The 21,680-nt window shown below is 41.3% G+C and overlaps 1 protein-coding gene across 3 annotated transcripts in view; it reads right to left on the reverse strand.

The window, feature by feature from the left end:
• The window catches only part of RSU1 (Ras suppressor protein 1), a 120,395-nt gene that overhangs the window by 71,936 nt on the left and 26,779 nt on the right, over window positions 1–21,680 (reverse strand). For all 3 annotated transcript variants that reach the window (XR_012763779.1, XM_075419440.1, XM_075419441.1), the window contains exons 4-7: window positions 19,012–19,132; window positions 15,254–15,372; window positions 13,647–13,729; window positions 13,262–13,376 (exon numbers count right to left, since the gene is read on the reverse strand). Coding sequence is in view for 2 of the 3 variants with exons in the window: in XM_075419440.1 (XP_075275555.1) it covers window positions 13,262–13,376; window positions 13,647–13,729; window positions 15,254–15,372; window positions 19,012–19,132 (438 nt within the window). In the remaining variant the exon portion in view is untranslated. The remainder of the gene's footprint in view (window positions 1–13,261; window positions 13,377–13,646; window positions 13,730–15,253; window positions 15,373–19,011; window positions 19,133–21,680) is intronic.

Here is a 21,680-nt window from a genome sequence, read left to right on the forward strand (position 1 = left end):
ATCAAATCCCTCTGTATTTTTAGTAAGCAAAATACAAAATTGCCTCTAGTAAAAATCCAGTACTGAAGATTCAATCACAAAACACACCGCGGTTGGAGATTGCATTGGTCGTTGCTGGTTTGTTCTTTCCATGCACATCAGCCTATTAAAAAAAAAATCTATTTATCACCTCTAAAATTTGACATAACTAGTAGACTAAAATTGTGTTTCTTCATAATGGACTTCAGGTTCTCGCTATTTTGCCACAGTGAAAGATACCAACTCCACTGAAATGCATTAGGCACATGCCTCTGGTAAGGGTAAGAGAGGAGGAGAAGAAGGGCCAGGGCTCTCGAAGGCAGGGGGGTCCATGAGTGCTGGTTGCTCTTTAAACAACACTTCTTCCATGCACAGGAGCAATGCATCCCCCTGAGAAAGAAATCGAGCAAAGGAGGCAGGAGACCTGCATGGTTAAACAAGGAGCTTCTAGCAGAGATCAGGCAGAAGGGAAAGGTCCGTGGAATGTGGAAAGAGGGGCAGGCCACTTGGGAAGAGTACAGGAACGTGGTGAGAGCATGCAGGGATGCGACGAGGAAGGCCAAAGCCCACCTGGAATTGAAACTGGCAAGGGATGTCAAAAACAACAAGAAGGGATTCTTCAACTACATCAGCAGCAAAAGGAAGGCTAGGGACAATGTGGGGCCACTGCTGAATGAGGCGGGTGTCCTGGTGACGGAGGATGCGGAGAAGGCAGAGCTACTGAATGCCTTCTTTGCTTCAGTCTTCAGTGCTAAGACTGGCCCTCAGGAATCCCAGGCCCCAGAGGTAAGAGAAGCAGCCTACAGAGAGGATGACTTTCCCTTGGTCGAGGAGGACTGTGTGAGGGATCGCTTAAGCAATCTAAATGCTCACAAATCCATGGACCCCAATGGAATGCACCAACGAGTGCTGAGGGAGCTGGCAGATGTCATTGCTGAGCCACTCTCCATCATCTTTGAGAGGTCCTGGAGGACAAGAGAGGAGCCCGAGGACTGGAGAAAGGCCAATGTCACTCCAATCTTCAAAAAGGGCAAGAAGGAGGACCCAGGGAACTACAGGCCGGTCAGCCTCACCTCCATCCCAGGAAAGATGATGGAGCAGCTTATCCTGGAGGCCATCATCAAGCAAGTGGAAGAAAAGAAGGTTATCAGGAGTAGTCAGCATGGATTCACCAAGGGGAAATCATGCCTGACCAATCTGATAGCTTTCTACGATGACATAACTGGCTGGGTAGACGAAGGGAGAGCCATGGGTGTTGTCTACCTAAGCTTCAGCAAGGCTTTCGACACAGTCTCCCATGACATCCTCCTAGGGAAGCTGAGGAAGTATGGGCTGGATGAGTGGTCGGTGAAGTGGATTGAGAACTGGCTGAATGGCAGAACTCAGAGGGTTGTCATCAGCGGCTCTGAGTCTAGTTGGAGGCCTGTAACTAGTGGTGTCCCCTAGGGGTCAGTACTGGGCCCAGTCTTGTTTAACTTCTTCATCAACGACCTGGATGAAGAGTTAGAATGTACCCTCAGCAAGTTTGCTGATGACACCAAACTGGGAGGTGTGGTAGATACACCAGAAGGCTGTGCTGCCATTCAGCGTGACCTGGACAGGCTGGAAAGTTGGGCAGAGAGGAACCTGAAGAGGTTCAACAAAGCCAAATGCAGGGTCCTGCACCTGGGGAGGAACAACCCCATGCACCAGTACAGGCTTGGGGTGGACCTGCTGGAGAGCAGCTCTGCGGAGAGGGACCTGGGTGTCCTGCTGGACGACAGGTTAACCATGAGCCAGCAGTGTGCCCTGGCTGCCAAGAAAGCTAATGGGATCCTGGGGTGCATCAAGAAGAGTGTGGCCAGCAGGTCGAGGGAGGTTCTTCTTCCCCTCTACACTGCCCTGGTGAGGCCTCATCTGGAGTACTCTGTCCAGTTCTGGGCACCCCAGTTCAAGAAAGATGAGGAGCTACTGGAGAGAGTCCAGCGAAGGGCTACAAGGATGGTGAGGGGACTGGAGCATCTCTCCTATGAGGAAAGGCTGAGGGAGCTGGGCTTGTTCAGCCTGAAGAAGAGAAGGCTGCAAGGGGACCTTATAAATGCCTACAAATATCTGAAGGGTGGGTGTCAGGAGGATGGGGCCAAGCTCTTTTCAGTGGTGCCCAGTGACAGGACAAGGGGCAATGGGCACAAACTGAGGCACAGGAAGTTCTGTCTGAACATGAGGAAGAACTTCTTCCCTCTGAGGGTGACGGAGCACTGGAATAGGCTGCCCAGGGAGGTTGTGGAGTCTCCTTCTCTGGAGATATTCAAGACCCACCTGGACAAGGTCCTGTGCAGCCTGCTGTAGGTGACCCTGCTTCGGCAGGAGGGTTGGACTAGATGACCCACAGAGGTCCCTTCCAACCCCTACTATTCTGTGATTGTGATTCTGTGAAGGCTGTCCTTCAGATGAGCCACCACAACCCCTTTCCTAGATCACAGAAATGTTTTCCAAATTAATATTGAGTGCTTCTAAAACCATTCTCATAAATAAATATTCAAAACTATACATCCCAGAACCCAGGTCTAACATGCTTAAATAACCTTCTAATTTCTAAGCCTGAAGGACACATTTTTTACGCTTTCTATCTCAAACAGACATAGATTTCCCAGCAGGATGAATGCCAAGTGCATGTATGCTGCTACCAGCAAGCAGACACTGAAAAGAGAACAGATTCTGGAAAAGCAAACAGCAGAGATAAAGGTGCAACAGCTGACTGCTATGGACGACCAGCACAGAACATCCAAAAGCCTTCTGAAAGGAGCCAGCTGTGCGGTCTTCGAAACACCTGATCTAGGCATCTTTTTTTTCCTGTCTCAGCAATCTTTGTACCTAAATATGATCCTGAAACATTAGTTTGACTGGACCAGTGTAACAACTTCTGTGTTTAACCCATCTTAAAAAACACTGTTCTTATGCCCAACTAGTAAGCTGTGCAGACCTGAAAACTGTCTCCTGCCCAAATGCCTTGCTAGCTGCCACCTGGAAGCTACAGTAAATAGATCTACACCAAAACAAACCTTGAAAATTCAAGGACAAAATCAAAGTATGTGCCTTTTTAATTTTAATGTATTCTAACTTACGCCATCCATTTACTAAAAAAAACATTTAAATGGTATTTTTAAATATTAAAAATAAGCTCCACTTAAATTCAGAGCTCCCACTGCTATGGGTGGACAGAAGGGACATCTCATGTAACAGTGGGCACACTCCATCCTAAGTGACGTTAAAGTGAAAAGGCAGCTACATTTTTCCCTGTGCCTCCCTCAGTAAATCTATCCTGCATCTGATCTAAAACATGGTGTTTTTTATTATTACCCTCAACGACTTTGCTGATGACACAAAACTAGGAGGAGTGGTGGATACACCAGAAGGCTGTGCTGCCATGCAGCGAGACCTGAACAGGCTGGAGAGCTGGGCAGAGAGGAACCTGATGGAAGTTTAATAAGGGCAAGTGCAGGGTCCTGCACCCAGGGAGGAACGACCCCATGCACCAGTACAAGCTTGGGGCGGACTTGCTGGAGAGCAGCTCTGTGGAGAGGGACCTGGGAGTGCTGGTGGACGACAGGTTAACCATGAGCCAGCCATGTGCCCTGGTTGCCACCAAGAAGGCCAGTGGGATTCCCAGGTGCATTAAGAAGAGTGTGGCCAGCAGGTCGAGGGAGGTTCTCCTCCCCCTCTACACTGCCCTGGTGAGGCCTCATCTGGAGTACTGTGTCCGGTTCTGGGCTCCTCAGTTCAAGAAAGATGAGGAGCTACTAGAGAGAGTCCAGTGGAGGGCTACAAGGATGATGAGGGGACTGGAGCATCTCTCCTACGAGGAGAGGTTGAGGGAGCTGGGCTTGTTCAGCCTGAAGAAGAGAAGGCTGCAAGGGGACCTAATAAATGCCTATACATATCTTGAGGGTGGGTGTCAGGAGGATGGGGCCAGACTCTTTTCAGTGGTGCCCAGTGACAGGACAAGGGGCAATGGGCACAAACTGAAGCACAGGAAGTTCCGTCTGAACATGAGGAAGAACTTCTTCCCTCTGAGGGTGACAGAGCACTGGAACAGGCTGCTCAGAGGGGATGTGGAGTCTCCTTCTCTGGAGATGTTCAAAACCTGCCTGGATGCGGTTCTGTGCTGCCTGTTCTAGGTGACCGTGCTTCGGCAGAGGGCTTGGAGTAGATGATCCCCAGAGGTCCCTTCCAACCCCTACCATTCTGTGATTTTGTGATTATTTTCATAGAATCATATGATTATTTTCCTTCAGTGCTACTGAAATAAGAAGTGGTTTTGTGTGAATATTCATATTTTGCTCAACTGCCTGCAAAGGTCAGAAAAAAGCCCATCGAAGCAAATAAAATGCTGCCTCCTGCAGTCGTGTTTGCAGAAAATGAGTGTCAGAGCCAGTGATAATGTTACCTATCACTCTGACCAAGGGTGTCTCCAGACTTCCCAGGCTCCTCCTGTCCATTAGATCAAGCCTGCAAGCACCTCTTATACACAACTTTAAGCCCCTCATTCTCTTGTGTATAATATTTACCCAATATAGTGGGTATAGTATATATACTGTACTAAGGTACAGTTAGGTACGACTAGCGCACATACGCATTACTTCAATACAAACAACAGAAAACAGAATAAACACAAACCTTACTTGTCCTTGCCACTTGGACACCCCTTGGCAACACTTTAAATACTTTCAAAAATTGAAAGGTGAAATAAAGTAATTAAACAACTCTGACATTTGAGAAGTGAACACTGGCATTCAGCATAAGAAACCTGATCCCAGCTGTAAAATGCCAGATCAACGCTTCTTTAACAGTTAAAATTCATCCCTAGTGGAACTTCATTAAAATCAATGGAAATAAGTTTTAGCCTGTATACTGTTGAGTTTCACATCTGTGTCCCGCTGATCCTCTGACTCAACTTCCAGCCTACACTCCCCTGCACTGACCTCAAGGAGAGTCCTCAGGCTGTAACACATCCCTGTGAGCCATTCCCTCTTAAAACTGCAATTTAAATGTTCTTTCCCTGTACAACACAAAGGTCTTACTCTCTCACTGCCGTACATAAGGACAGGAGGAAAGAAATTAGTTTTATTTCTTTATTTAAATACACTTGAAACCTGTTTTATTAAAGGCTAAGTAAGGGATCAATCCACTACACTAAATTTAAACTTAGGTTACATGTAAAAATACACCCGTCCTGGCTGGTTTAGATTTGCTTTACACTACAGGGCTTATAATTTTTATTACTTTCGTAGCATGTGCTTTGTCTCCATAGACAGAGAGACTGGTTTGAGTGTGAGGGTGAAAAAAGAGCATGGCTATCATGTCAGAAATATGATACCAAGCAATTGTGAATGACATCTTAAAATCTGGGTAAAAAAACGAAAATACATACTGATTTCTATGCCACAAAGTATTACGAAAAGCAAAGCAAATGTTTTTTACACCAATCTTAAGCACATGTAAGCTGTGCATCGGTAACTTGTATCATTCCTATAAACAAGTAGGATTGTCTCCGCTTTGAAGACCTCTATGACTTCTGCAGGATTAGTAACAGAAGACAGTAGATTTAAACAGTATTTAGAAGGGAGCAGTAAGACAACAGAGAGCAAAGACTTCTTGTACACAAGTGAAGTGTGACTCAATCCTTTTGGAACTAGCAGAAATATTCACAGAAATATTCAGTACGATAAACAAATCTACAGCTCCGCAGCATATGTTGGGAATATACATTTGCTTATTGCTGAGTTTCTGTGCACTAAAAGAAAGCAACTAGGAAAGCCAAACCTAGACCAAAGCGCCTCCAAAAGACCCATCCCAGCCCTCTCGCCCCTACATTCTTGTACTGGAGAAGCCGTAACAGCATCACTCAGAGTCACCAGCATGTCAGACAACCCCAGAACAGCATTTGTGGTGGTTTTACCTAACAGAAGAAAAGCTTCTTGACTCGTGTAACAGGAAGCCAGATTCAGTACATGCAAATAAACCAAACACAAACTTCAGAGCATCCATCAGACTGCAGCAGGCTGGAATTCTTCCTCTGACCGCTTTACTGACCACGAAGACAGGAATGTCTGCAGTCTCCCCTGTGAGCGTTAGATGGGAAGCCCCAGGGTAAGAGAAGGCTGAACTAGCAATCTGAAAGCCAAACACTGAAGCCTAAGCCCATCCTCAGATCTACAGTTATTTTCAGGGACAGAAAACAGGAGTGCAGGTATTGTAACATCACACATTATTCTAACAACTTCTTACATGTAAATGAGAATTTTCAACAACGAGTGCAGAGATTACACCCCAACTTGAATGTTCACTTGAAGACATCTAACAGTAGATCTGTGAGTCTGTTCAGTAACCAAACAGTTTAACAAAGACATTTCAAACAAAAAAACATCTGGTCTGAAAATCATCAGGAGATGGAGACTCTGCCAGTGCTGTATTGTTCAAGTGGTTCATCACTTCAAAATGCATTCTTTATTTGAGTGCTGAACTGAGCCCCCTTAGTTCTCAAACACTGCTGGTTCTTCTGCCCATCTACAAGGCAGAAAGATGACCTGCGCCGCCTTCTCATGGAGTTAGTGAGGACTGGCAGCTAAGTCTCCTCTCACTCTTCCCTTCTACAGGTTAAATAACAAGACTCTAATTATGCTGTGTGATCCCAGAACAGCTGCTCCACTTGCTTCAACTCTTAGCAAAAGGACCACAGCTGAAATCAAGTAAAAGCAGACTAACTAAATCTTGAATTCTTTACCCTTGAAATGAAGGTGAAGTGATAAAGGGCAAACTGGTATTGCCTCAGCTACTGCTATTACAATTCTCTGCGAAAAGGATTTTACTCTCCAGCACTGTCCCCCCTCAACCTTTCACGGAAAAGAGTTTAAAACAAAGTGAATTTAGTCTTGAGATATTTATACGAAATTCCAGCATCATAGCAAAGGTCAGCCAGAATCATTATACCAAAGTGTAATGGGTAGTCTGGCACAAGAAGAATTTCACTCCGGAACGTGTCAGGACTGAAGAAGCCTGGGAAATACAATAGGACTGATGAAATGCTGAACTTCTCCCTTAAACTACATTTCAGGTATTCAGTACAGGCAGAATCTAGACCTAACATGGCTGGGCAAACTCAGATTTCCATACTTAGGTGACAGCAGGAGTGGTTAACTCTCCGGGAAAAAGGGCAAAGCACCCTGGCAATTTCTACCATCACTCCACACAACAAACCCGACCTTAGCAGGACAACTAGTAGAAAGAGTAAATAACATTAACATTCACAGATGAAAGCCACGAAACAGGAACTTCTTCAACGCAGCACACAAGGCAGACCTAGCCAAAAAACACTCTGCTAACGGCTTGTACTTCCACACAACAAATCACGCTGTTTCAACAGCCAGACTCCACCACACGTAGCCTTCAGGCACCAAGGCAACCAGTCTGGCTGATGCCGTCGTGCGGGTAGCTAAGGCGAACAGCAGAACAAAGAGCATTTTGAGAAAAATCCAAGAAATTGCTTCAAAATTTTTCCTACATTCTTTCTAAAATTATTCCAGATTATTTATGACTCTACAAAATTAATTTCTCCCACATTCCTAATGTAAGAGAGAGACCTTTTACTAGAAGACCTACAAGTATTGCTAAGCTGCACCGACTTCCTTCTTTGAAAGGTGACACATTGTGCTAGAAATACCATTTCCTTCACTGCTCTATGTAACAAACGTCCGGCACTGAGCGAGGTGCAAACCAGCAGTCACTGCTAGGTGTTCCCAGTGAAGAAACCCAAGGAACACACTACGTGACAGATGGTTTTTGGAACAAAAGGAATTAATGTGATGTCAAAGTAGTTTAACATCAAAGACGTTTTAATGGCACAGGAAGTATTACAGGCTTAGAGGATCAGCATCCCAATTTATTTTGAAATATACTGCACATTTTTTCTGAGCTCAGAAACTCCCCTGGGATTCTCAATTACATGGGAATTCAACAGAGCATTCTCTCTTTGAAGAGTCCCTATCAAGACCAAAATCTAGTTAACTTAAAAATACCAGTTCAAAAAGGATTCACTGTACTGCTTTTGCCCCGCACCTCTGAAACTTCCATTCAAATACAGGTTGCCAAGTACTCAGAAGAGCAAAACCACTTTTAAGTACTATGAAACACATAAAATGAACCAAATATAACATTTGCACAGATTGGCTCTAATTACAGTACTCTTACCTACCACAGCTCAGACAGAACAGATGAAATATTTGCTGACAGAAACATCATTATTATGCTGATGGTACTTATAATCAGAGTACAGTCAACATTAGGAAAGCCTACACACACACTGTAGTCATCTGAGAAGCAACAGTAGGACTTGCATATTTTAAAAACTAATCAAATCTGAATCTTTGGAAGTTTGGCAAGAACTACAGCAGTGTAAGGAAATGAATGCCTGTTGTGTAAAGCTAAATAATGGACCACAGAAAACACTTTCTGTGTATAATGAAATGGTAGAATTGTCATCTCTTCCCATACGTCTTAACTCCCATCAAGTACTCTGTGGAATCAGCCTGGTTTCTAACTACAAAGAAAGTGGTGGGGTTTGGTGTTTTTTTTTTGTTTTTTAACTTAAAATAAGCCTAAAATGAGAAACACAATTAGAATAGTCACAAATTTTCAGAGATGCTTTTCTTAAATAATCTCTCTGTGGCTTATCTTCTTACATATACTTTTCTGTTATTCCTTAACTAATAACTGCTACATCAGTAGTCCTAGAAAACAAGTTATTTTGTTTATCCACTGGAAAGTTCAGTAAAGCTCCTTGCTTTCTTACACCACCTTTGCCCTAGTTCCAAACGTAGAAACAGGTAATCTTTTAAAATTGCAAGGTCTCAGTTAGTTGATCCAGGGCTCAGAGCTGGTGTCCAAAGAGCCCCAGGATGTCCAACAAGCACCACAGACCTGTATTTGCAGGTGTGAGCAGCACTGTGTCGCGACACAGGTAGAGTGCAGTGACAATTTATACTGAAATAAGAAAAGTTGGGCGTTTACATCAAGTATATTTAGAAAAGAAATATCTTTTGTGAAATAAGTGATTCCCGTGTTTGCATACGCCTGTTATAATTACCTAAGTAAACTGCTTTTTCGATTAATATTAACTTGAACAAACAACTGCAGCAACTACAATACTCATTTACAAATTCTAGAGTCATTTCAAAAGCCTAAATTTAAAATGTCTTCCTGTGAGGGAAGTATTGAGACTTTTCACAGGATTCCTTGAACTTTCTGCTTAAAGCCAATCCTTTATCCACAGAAGACAGCTTAGCCATTCTGACACACAGATTTAACTTACAAAATGTTTCACCCTCCTTGAAAAGGAACATGGCTACTTACCCTATCAAGTTTTTTATTCCTTTTTAAAGAGCTTGAATTTTCCACTTTTCAAGTATGTACCTAACTTCACGGTTTTGACGGTGTCTCCCTTCACCTGAAGAAATTATTCGCTAAACTAGAACAGTATTGAATAGTATACTTAAAAGGCATTGATGCCAATACTCAGCTTTGGAAACAGAGGATGATAATTAAAAATGCATCTTTAAAAGTCACTGTTCTTCTCATACGCATAAACATGAGCAAACTCTGTACATGTGCACACACGTGTGTGTTGGCAGCAGGGTAACAAACACAGTCAACACTGGATTCTGGGTTTTAAAAATCATACCATTTGTTTCCACTTCAAAACCACAAATCTACAGATAAGGTACATTCTCTGGGTGGCTCTTTATATTTAGCTAGAACTTTGTGAATACTCTGCACCACGTACTACCCTAACACTCCTGACTCCACTAAGAAAATTTTCTGTGTGGCACATATGGGTGATACACCCAGATGACCACACAATGAACTTAAAACACCGTCACTGATCTTACTAATTGCATCTGCCACTTTACATGGTTCTCATTTCTACTCAGCTTTCTTCCCAAACACTGTTCCAATTGTTAAACGGTCAGAATACACAAAGTGACAGATTTAGTGCTTACTTGGCAATTTATATAACTGACTCCAACTCTGTTGTTGTAGTGAATCATGATTTATTTGTCTCACAATGCAGTACATAACCTTTTAAATGCTAAGGAAAAAAATACCAGTGCTTCTTTAAAGTTTATATATGACTGCCCACCACCATTCCTCATGAACGGGTTTTTGAGAGACAAATGATAAAAAAAAGCTGCAAATTCCACCCACCTACTCCTGGCCATTTCCTGCATTCATCATTCACATGCACTGTATTTACAGACAAGCACCTTCACCCAGAGCACCAGTGTTCGCTTCTAGACCCCTCTTTTCCTCCTGGGCAAGAATATTTTTCTTAAATTAGTGACGGGTATTCTCTGCTAAACACAGAGGATGATAATACTGATCTTCCCCAGGCCTCTTATGGGCATGTGCCACTCTCAATCACATTAGGTGAAATTAAGAGCAGACTGCAGGGTTTTATTTATTGGTACCTCTCTCCACTCCAAAACTGTGATCCAAGTGCCTGTCTGTGGCCTTTTCTCATACCCTACCCTCCATGCCACCTTCTGGACTTTTTTCTCTTACTTCTAAAAATCAGTTTAATGTACTCCTCCTCTTCTCCTCATTCAAACACACTGTTTTATTCTGGTGTTTATACTGTGCCCATCTCCCCAGTAAACAAACATCTAATGATTCACTGCTGTCCACCAGTGCCCGAACTAAGGCAGTCAAAAGCCTTCAGCAGCTTTAATTATGAAAGCAATAATGAGAGAGGAAAGATTGTTTATTTTAAATGGAACAGCAGTGCCTCCAATTAATGCAAATAGGACTTGCTCATTGAAAAGCTATTTATCCAACACACACAGCACAAAGTATTTGGATAGTTCTCCTTACATTATAATTCAATTTTAAAAATTTAGGCGACCGAATTCAGAAAGCAGATAATTAAATTGTTTTTTTCCTCAGACAGTGACTATGGAATTAGCAGTCCATTCATCAGGGTGTGACACTCCCATACCACCTTTCATTGGCAGACTTTAAAACTGTCTGCAAAAGCGTGCTTCTCTAAATTGCCCTCGTTTGCAGAAGCAAAAACAGGCCTGCAGAGAAGATGTGACCTTTTCTACTCATTCAACAGATTCATGCTTGTCTGTGGCCTGCTCCTACCTGATCTCAAACAAGCCCTCCAAAGCCCAGTCTGGTGCTCTATTTGCTAAAATCCATTCCCTAAATGTTTGCCTAGATGTTTAATAAACAAGCAAGAACATTGCTTTGCACAGTAAATATGCTTGCAAGTTGCACAAGTTACAAATCTACACTTCAGTGTAATGTTGTCTGGAAATATAACACAAAAGCTAGGCTTTTTTAAATATCTGAGACAGTTCTAGCACTACACATGGCATAGATTACAATAGAAATTACGCCAGCTGCACATGAATGAGGATCTTGGGTAAGACCATAAAATGAAATATTGGTAAATTCATACACGAAGAGAAAAGTGTTATTCATAGAAGAGCATTTGAGCAATAAAGAACAGAGGTAACAAGATCTTAAGCTGTATCAAGCATCAGGTGGGGCAAAATCACAACCCGCTTTTCTACCAGATTGTGATATTGTCATAGAATGCAAACAAATGTTAAATAAAAGGAGAAATGCTTCCCTTGGCCAACCTGTGTTTTGCAGATCAGTGGAAATAAACATCAAGAATTTTGTTTCAAATATTTCCATTTGGTTTGGACAACCATGGTAAAACCATTTAAAGTGAATTTGCTGTCATGTTTGTAAGGCAGCAGCGTGTTTAGAACATCTAATTAGCCAGTGCAGCATTTAACTTCCACTTTCTGGAAAAAAAACAAGGCTAGAAAAAAAACAAGGCTGTAATTTAGGAAGCTACATAAAAGTACATTTACAGATATCACATGCTTGTGAAATCTTATTGCTGTTGAAAGAGACTTTATAAATAAATATGACTGACAAAAGCTAAAGAAAGTATGCCTGTGTCAAGGAATAAGCATCTGAAATCAAGGAAATGAGAGCAACTTTCATATACCAGTGGCAAGAAAGAAAAAAAAAATACTCAGCATCATATAGTCCACTACATAGAGACTGATAAAGGCAAAAAATCCACGGTGGGTAAACAAAAGTCAAAACAAACATCTTCTCCCACCTCAGAAAAAAGCAGTTACTTTGCTGCATAAAACAAAACGCGTACATTGGAGACTGTCACATTTACACACACAGCTACTACATTCTCTAATGGGTCGAAGGAAGTTCTTATGACAACAAATAATTTTGCTTTATCATGCTAAGTTCAGTCACTACCTTTCTGAGTTTTGGGAACTATTAGTTGGAAGGTACTAGTAGAAACAAAGAAGCTTCCCTATACAACAGTTCACAGTAACAAGAAACCACAAATAAAATGTGTAACAGGTGTTTCAACAACAGCTAATTGAAGCAGCTACAATATTCCCAACAAAACAAACTTTAAAAAGATCTGAAACCATATTCTGGCTTGAGCAAACAGGCACAACTTCTATTGAAGTTAATGCCCCTCACACAAAATGGAATACTACAATACGAATTCATCAAAATCAGTACTTCAGTTTCAAAGAAAAACTCTACCTTAAAGGTAGAAAGAAGGCACGTGTAACCATATTTAAATGGCCCATATCACAAATTCGAAGTACATCAACAAGCTCCACAGCTTTAAGTCAAAGAGCTGTCAACTCACTAAGAAAGGCAGGCTATTGAAATGGAAAAAACAAAAAATTCCTCCAATTTAGCTCTAGTTGATCAAACTCCTATTTTTACAGGAACAGTCACAAAAAAGCCACTTATACTGCTGTCATTTTTGCTTCATATAATTTTGGCTTATCCAAATAGTGTTCTCAAAACCCAGCCAGAGACAAGAATAGCTTTGAAGACCCAATATTTATGATATATTATAGAAAGCAAGACGCTATACACAAATTGGCAGTCAGGTGTACTAATACACCAGGCAATTGTAACATGTGAAAAACTAATCAAACCAAACACATATCATCTTCTGGCCCCTCCTGCATATCCAGTCGGAGTGAAGTGAGTGTTTCTCAGGGGAAAGTAAGTATTAGCAGCAATGACGACTTCAGCATACTCATTTCCTAGACTTTAGCAACTGGTTTCGTTTCAAAGGAAACGCCGTGCATCATTATCGTTATTATTCAAATAAATAAATCATCATCCATAATCTTACCTAGTTCTGGGGGCAGCACAGTAAGACGATTTCCCTGGATATGAAGTTCCTTAAGCTGAGTGAGCTCACCAATTTCTTTAGGCAGTGATATCAGGTCATTGTCTCTAAGACTCAGCTAAGAGCGAATACAGAGTAGTCAGAACAACGTTCGGTTACCATAAAGCAGCCTACAACAGAACTCTGCTCCCTCTGCCCCCACCTTTCTCCTAAACACTCAATTCTTCCAATTTATTTACAAGTGTCAGCTAGTAAACAAGAAACAGTTCCAGGTGTAGTGGTCTATTCCTGCAAACATCCCCCAGTACTGCTCAAATTGACCAGATTCTATTCCTACAAGCGTTGCAAAAGTGAATTGATTTTCCAAGAATTTAGATAAATTACTTACTATCTGCAACTTTGTGAGCTTCCCAATATCTGGCGGCAGGATTTCAAAATCGTTGTCACTTAGATAGAGTGCACGCAGGGTGGCTGCAAATTAAATAGCAATATATAAACAGGGTGGCATATAACCCAACCATTTGAGGTCTAATCAATAAAAGGGAGTCAGGTTTGATTAATAATCCTGACTCGGTGAAAAGCCTTTGACATACCCAGGGCTCACAATAATAACAAGCAGGTCAAACTTAGATTTACTGGCTTATTGTATTGTTGGTGAGTTCAGGAAAACATCTATATTCAAAAGGACTGGCACAATTAACAATTTCTACAATAGCAGACTCTGGCAGGTTCTGGCACACAGTCTCAATGCTCAGCTGTCAGAATACAGTCATTACTCTTTATTACCCCCAATTCTTATTTATTACATCAGTTTGCATCCTAAACAAATACTAAAAGTGAGTTTTTTGGACAAATACACCTCTGTGTTAAACCCTAAAGAAAGCACAGCCGAACACTGGGAAAGAGACCTTAAAAGACAGCAATACAGACAACTCAAATTGTATAATTCCCATGCTCAGTCTCTACAAAATTCAGAGAAAATGAGATGACCCAGCACAACCATGTAACTTGCTATTGTTGAACAAGCATACATGACAGTCTGGAAAAAAAAAAAATTTAAATGGAGACTCGCAAAGAACTGTCGGATGGAACAGAAGGCAGGCAGTCAGGTCAGCAAACCCTCTCCTTCCCACCAAAGAGATCACCTCATTTGTCTTATGCAGTTTACTCCTCCTCCTCCTCTTTTCATTTCATTAAATGTGACCATTTTTAACAATGCTGACTTAAAAACTTCCCTCTGCCAGGCTCCAATCACGAAATCCCTCAGACAGCGGCGCTCCTTCCTCTCCCCTCACCTGTCACTTTTGCTGCTAAATGCACTGATCCTGAAGCCACTTCAGCATAGCACACTAAAAAGACCAGCAAGGTAGTAGAATCACTGAAATCCAGAGAGTGCCAGAATTCAAGTTGCTTAGGCAACCATAATGCGGCCCTTTTGCACATATGCATTACAATACCTTTATTTTAATTCTCTGAGCGTCTGTTTTTAACATGTGCAAAGGTCACCTAAGCTCCACCACTCCAGTGCCAAGCTGGTCGCCACGCCAACGAAGGCGACAAGTGGTGCACATTTTTAACATACTGGACACTTCAACATCCACACATTGTTAAAACTAGTTCAGTAACAAACACAATCATTTCCAGAGTCAACACATAACAGTTGCCTTGCAAAACAGTTTACTTCACCACGAGGCCTGCAAGCTTCCATGAAATTTTAAGTTTTAACTGACTACGGGACCCAAGGAAATATTACTCAGAAGAAAACTAATATACCATTACTAACCAAGTCTTCTTGTGTCCAGTGGTGTCAGTTGACTGTATATCAGTGATAAATATTGCTGGTCTACACAGAAATATTCAAGATATTCAACAAAAAACAAACATCAGAAAAATTCTGTTGGAGTTTGGTCTCCATCAAACAAATTTCAGCTGCAGAAAGCAAAGCACGAAGCGTGAAGCATGAAGATTTGTAAAGTTATTATAAAAGTTTCTTACTCAGATAGAAGAAGTTTCCTGGTAGAGAATTTTCACTTAAGTTGTTGTAAGTCAAGTCAAGAACCTCCAGAGCTGGCAAAGAACCAAATCCCCTTGGCAAGGTGTTTAACCTATTCATGCTGCAGATAAACGGGGAAAAACAGAACACGACATCAGTATTCACTTCATCTAGTAGGAATACTACAGGCAATGAGAGTTTCATTTATAAAAAATGTAATTGACACCAACCTTCCCTTTTGTTTTGAAAAGGGGTTGATGCTACAAGATAGCAAGCAACCCTTTTGCAATGCAGACCTTCTTTTATCTCTCATTCCCATAAACACGCCCCAAAATTATGCACTTGCAATGGATCCCGTCTGCTATATCAAGCAACCGCCACACCTGAAACGTGAAGCACATGGGAGAGACGTGCCACAGTGCTACGCTCAGCTTAAACAGTGTGTCATGGAAAAAGCTTGTCCTTGGCAGATGACTTACCTTCAGCTAAACTACAAATTACCCTTTTGCGTATCATCTTGACCACCTGCCATTCCACCGTACCACACAGTTCTTCACCATGGTACCAAACACACAGAGTAATACCTCAAGTGCATGGTGTTTATGTTCATTGATAACTGCTGCTCAAATCCCTTCTCTAAGAACAGCAAATTTGTGTCACTAGATAGCTATTGATGCACATGGCACATGAAGTAAATAAATTGTCAGTCTCTGATTGATGAGGCTTAGTCTAAATAGAGCTTGTTCAGCCAGTCTTAGAGGGTTTAGGATAGCAGTTCCCACCAGCAACAGCTGGAAGAACACAGGGAAAGCTAACAGAAGGAAAAGGTTTCTCTGATAACCTGGAGCAGATAAGCTACAGAACACAGTAACTTTTCTCTGACTTCAAAGGGCTTGAGCAAGGTGATTCAGATAATCACTAAAGCTGCCTGTAACGATGAAGAAAGGCAAGGAGCTGGAGACTATAATCATAGAACCTTACTGTTTGTGTACCAGCTAGAGCTCTGGCTCCTTATCGTACGAACACGAAAGAACTACCAGATTATTATTGATACTGCCCCTATTCCATGTACACCAAACATATATCTTGTGTGTATGGACCTTGCTTCGGCTGTAACCTGGATTTGAAAGTGGAACTGAGAAGACTGGCATCTTCAGGAAGAGCTGAACTTTATTCTTACATGATGATTGGAAACAATCATGATCTTTCAAATGTTATTTTTAAACATATTCTTAATCTGACTCTCCTTCTGATGCAAAAGTGATAAATAGCAATAGCCACAACTGAAGTCAAGAGGAGATATAATATGAATATATGAAGCATGATGTAACACTAAATACTATGATAAGCTGAAATATTGACAAAGTTGGGTACCCAAAAATAGTAAAGACTTTTGGCTCTAATCTCTAGCGCCTTCCCTCCCCCATGCAACGTTTGTCAAACACTGTGCTGTACTATGTGATAAATACTATGAAATACATCTGTAGGACACAGACTCGTCTTCTAAAAGGTCTTTGGACACCGAATTAAACACAAGAGCAGCTGCACGTCCAGACTAAGCATGATGACCACACATCCATGCGAGCAAAGGTAGGAGAAGCACATACAACATTTCTTTTACAGACTCTCAGATACTAACCTCGCCTTTCCTCTCCCACTTTTGCACAAGCCAGCCCCATCAGAACAAGAACCTGTAGAGATCAGCTCTCTGTAGCTGCAGTCTAGATGAAAGCATCTTCTTCCTCATAGCCCATAAGCAGTCCTGCCAGGGACATGCACCTAGTATGACTGTTGTAGTAGCTATTAAAATGCAGAAACGCATTTTCCACTATTGCTACTGCATTCTTGTCACTGTTTTTCAAAGTGTTCTTTATATCAAATAGGACTAAAGAAAGCAGCTCTTTTTTCCACCAGTAAAAAGATAGAGTGGCCCCAACGGCCTTCCCTTTTGTAAGCAATGAACAGGGAGAGAAAGTGTTCTCCCTAATGACAAGACGCAGAATGGTATCTATTCTTTGGCATGGAAAAAGAACAAGCTGAAAGTCCCTGCCCAGCACTATTTGGCCCTGGAGAAGTTCAAACACTGATCTTGTGCCACAGAAACCGTGCCACATCTGCCTTTCAATTTTTTTTTTTTATTATAAGCTTTCAGTGCAGCAGTACACCTTCCCTCTTTCCCACCCACCACTTGTCCCTTCTGCACCCAAATACTCCCAAAATTAATCTGTGCTCTTACTTCAAGCCTCCCCTTTCCCCAGAGGGCTGTTTTGATGCCCTGCGTGTACACATGCACTGCAGATGACAAGTGGGCTTCTGGGTGGCCACCCAGCACACTGCTAGGGCAGAACAGTTTCCTCTTCACTGGCTCCAAGGACCTCTGAAGCAGAACCCATTTTGCAGAACTACAGATGGGCTATTAATCTTGTGCCTGAAAGATTATGTTCAAGTAGGGCATTAGGAAGGAAGAGCATTTAATCTACAAGACCTTGGGACACATGACGGTGGCAACTGTAGTTCCACACCTAATGTCTAACGGAAAAAGATGGCATGAAGACCAGCAATGAAAACCAGTATTTGAACTACACCAACACTTGTCACTGCTTTAATCCATGGAAAGAACCCAACATCTTCCTCCCTCCATACACTGTAATACTTCTATAATGCCCAAAATATACAGATTCCTGATTATGAATATTTGGTCTGAAAAGCAGTTCTAGGTTCAAACAGGTATTAAGGCATACTAGAGAGCTTAAGAGAGCAAATAAAGACCAGAGAAGACAGATCATCATAAAAACATTTATTGACATTCCAACAGTCCAAGACGCAATTCAATTATCAGCACTTTATACAAGTATCTAAAGCAAGATACACAGAACCTAGCCAAAATCATTTGGCATTTAAAATAGTAAAAAAAACCCTCAATATAAGGTGTTAAGAAGTTTGAATTTATGAAGTATACACATTCTTTCTATGAGAAGCCTATAAAGCTAAAGCTTACTCCTATCAGTGCCTTCCTATGTAGTTACACTTCAATATGCCCAGTTTGAATTAAGAAGATTCTCTGCTTCACATTTATTTTCTTAATAATTCAAGAAAGCCTTCTGCAACTCTAGTTATTATAAAGTATCACCAACTCTACCGGAATATAGTATCTGAACACTTAACAGGAATGCCTCTGGCTCAGCTTCAGTCAATACTAGCTCTTTGAATTAAATGCACACCACAATAAAGATTGGCTGCTTCTTTAACACGTTTAATAGAAACTGAAGTGTCTTTAATCTCAAATTTGGGACTTTGGAATTCAAGTCCTAAATTAACAGAAAAATTAGCGTTCGGGGTGTGCTTGGGTTGGGTCTTGGTTTTGTTTGTTTGTTTTTTTTTAAAAAAAAACAACAACACAAAAAGCAGAACAGAAAATAGAGCCTGACTCTTATGCAGCAACCACAGAATTAAGAGACAGTTGCTAAGGAAGTAAAACTCAATAATTGTTAAGTTTGACTTCAGTATTAGATGAATGTGAGTTGCTGTTGCCCTTACTCTGGTATACTGATAACCATGTAAGTGCTTGATCACTTTTAAGTATCTGATTATCCAGGACACTAGCTGAACACTCTGACGCAATAATTGCCAAGTTACCCTCACAACCACTTCAAAAAAGAAACATTAACAGAAAGAAAAAAAAAAAAGCAGTTCCAGGCTCAGCTGCAGCTATGTTTGACAGCACCTCTATTACAGCAAATTTTTGCATTAAGATACGCACCCAAGATTAAGGTGTTTGAGCTTCTGAAGGCTGCTAATCTGTGTAGGCAGCTCCTCAATCTGGTTGTTGAAAAAGTTGAGCACTTCTATGTTTCTCAGGTCTGCGATGTTTGCTGGCACAGCTGTGGGAAAGTTTTCACAGTGAGAGACTGCAATTAGAGCAAGCTACCTAGACCATAGATGCTGTGCTAGCACCCATCTTTTCCTCTGTTTGTACAGTGACTGACAGTAGAAACAGCATCTAATAGCTACTGCAATAAAAGCAAAGCTTATTTCAAAAAAGTCTCCTATCTGGAATCTGTTCTCATTGCTGCGAGCAGCCACTTTGTACTCTTCAGCAAATTACTACGAGTATGGTAAGATATTTTGACTAACAAAGACCATGGCAGAGAGAGACAAGGACAAGCAGCGCTCTCATGGACTAACAAGGAGAAGCAGGCCATCCTCCAAGCTCGTGTACCACACGCAGGTCTCAAAAGAGCAGAGCCTAAAAGACTTGGATCATTTCATTATTTGACTTGAAGAAATGAATGATGCAAGCAGTTACACCAAAACAAGAGTTTTAGTACAGGTCTTTCACAGCAAACATGAAATGAAAATTCATTTTTAGCAATGGCCCATTCTGCGTACTGCTCCAATAATCTAGTATCCAAGTTCTTGTCCATTTAAGATACAACAAAATTTACAAAAAATGAAGTTCAGCCCTAAAAAATGAAATGAAAATGGGCTTGGCTCAACAGTAACCTCCCATGAGTGAATAACTGATTAACATATATACATGGCTTCACCGGATTACCAACAAATCAATACCTATTTATTATCCAGAAATATGAAAAATAAGGCAGAAGCACAATACAAATATGCCTGTGCAAAAGAGGTTAAAAAGCTGTTCAGATTTGCACATTTTCCTCCTTAAACTTAGTGAGATTTAAGCAGACAGCCGAGGCTTACATAAAAGGAGGTTGGCAAATCACCTGCACTGAAGCTTGCACCTGTGCTCCATATTCACCTTGGTTCACTCTCAACTTTGCATCAGGAACACATAGAGTGCACATCTAAATAATTAGAAGTTTTTATGAGGCCATGATTTTCTTTTATTTGTTGGCATGAGGCAATCTCAGTCTTAAAATGGAGTCTATAATGTTTACAAAGCAGAACATTATAGTATGTCACATTTGCTAGATTATAAGTCTAACTACATTGTGAACAATAATGGGATCTTTAGCAAACACACTAATTACACTACATAAATATTACTGTTGAGGGTCATATTCATTGCAGGAGATTTTTAGCAGACTTTTTTTATAAAGTCATTAAAGCAAATCTGAACATTTAAAAACCCTCCCTTTGTGGTATTTTCCAACTGGTCCATGCGTATCTGTCATTCAATGATAGCAAGAATTATGTGCCTTCAGAAAGCAAAGGGTAACGTACTACTATTGTTGTTTTAAATTACTCCCTAACAGAAGTTAACTGAGGATTTTAATTGACATAATTCAGCTAGTTCCAGCCTTAATATTTCACCAGAACAGTAATTACCAGTATTAAAATGTTTTCCTTTCAGAAATTAGACTTCGTAATTTGACTTTGATGAGATGCAATGGACTGGCAAACCATGTTTCTGCTCCTCTCGAAGAGATCCTATGCTTATACAAGACTAGGAATCAGAAGTACTAGCAAATACAGGGTTTAGTTTAGTCAAAGCCTAAATAATACAGAGGCCAAAAACAATTCTCCTGAAGTTACACTGTTGCAACTCACCAAAATTTGGTAGGAGGGTTTTGGCCTTTTTGGCAGGGTAAGATTCTCCTCTCCTAGAAAACACAGTGCAACTTTACATCACAAGTTATTCTAAACGTAACGCAGAGCTGTGTTGCAGAAACACTGAAACAAGCGCCTGGCATTCAGGAGACCAGACTTACCACGCCTTTCGCCAGCTTGCCTGTCTATGTGTCAATTCTGTGTTTCAGTTCTTCAGGTTTGAACGCTATCGCAAGACCATAAAGAAATTAATAAGCTGTTATTGAAGACACTGAAATGTCTCAAAGCTAACGAAAAAGAGACCATCTTACACCAAGGACAATACTATCACTATGAAGACAGGACACCCATGAAACTTTTTTGATCTTGCTGTGAGGCCAGACTGGAGAAACTGTGAGACTACAGAGACAATTTGTTAGTGCTACCCTCAGGCAGGGAAAGCCAGCGACACCTGACATGCATTTCAGCTGAAACAGTGATGGCTAATGGGCACCTTACATTTAGTCAGTCCTATTCACAGTGGATTTTATTACCTAATAACCTCTTACATCACGGACTAGCAGCAAAGCTGTTCGGCATCTGTGAACAGATCACAAGACAGGGATAAGTACCCAAGCTGACAGAGTCCAAATAGTAAGTGACATCAAAGCAAAAAGCTGGACCCAGTTACTGCGCTATCTTGAACTGATTTAGCATATGTGTCCTTGCAAACACCTGCCCAAACCAGTTTGTTTCCCCGCTTAAGAATAAAAGAATTCTTCAGCTCGTATCTCACTCCTGACTTAAGCCAGGAGACTGCAGAGAGAGGAAGAATCATTTCAAGGAAGAAGGTGTACAGTCATCTTAATTTTAAAACAAGCAAACAAAAAAACCACCAAAACCAAAGACCCCATGAATCTATTGAAAAAC

This window comes from Opisthocomus hoazin, chromosome 4 (genome assembly GCF_030867145.1).
Source record: "Opisthocomus hoazin isolate bOpiHoa1 chromosome 4, bOpiHoa1.hap1, whole genome shotgun sequence".
NCBI lineage: Eukaryota > Metazoa > Chordata > Aves > Opisthocomiformes > Opisthocomidae > Opisthocomus > Opisthocomus hoazin.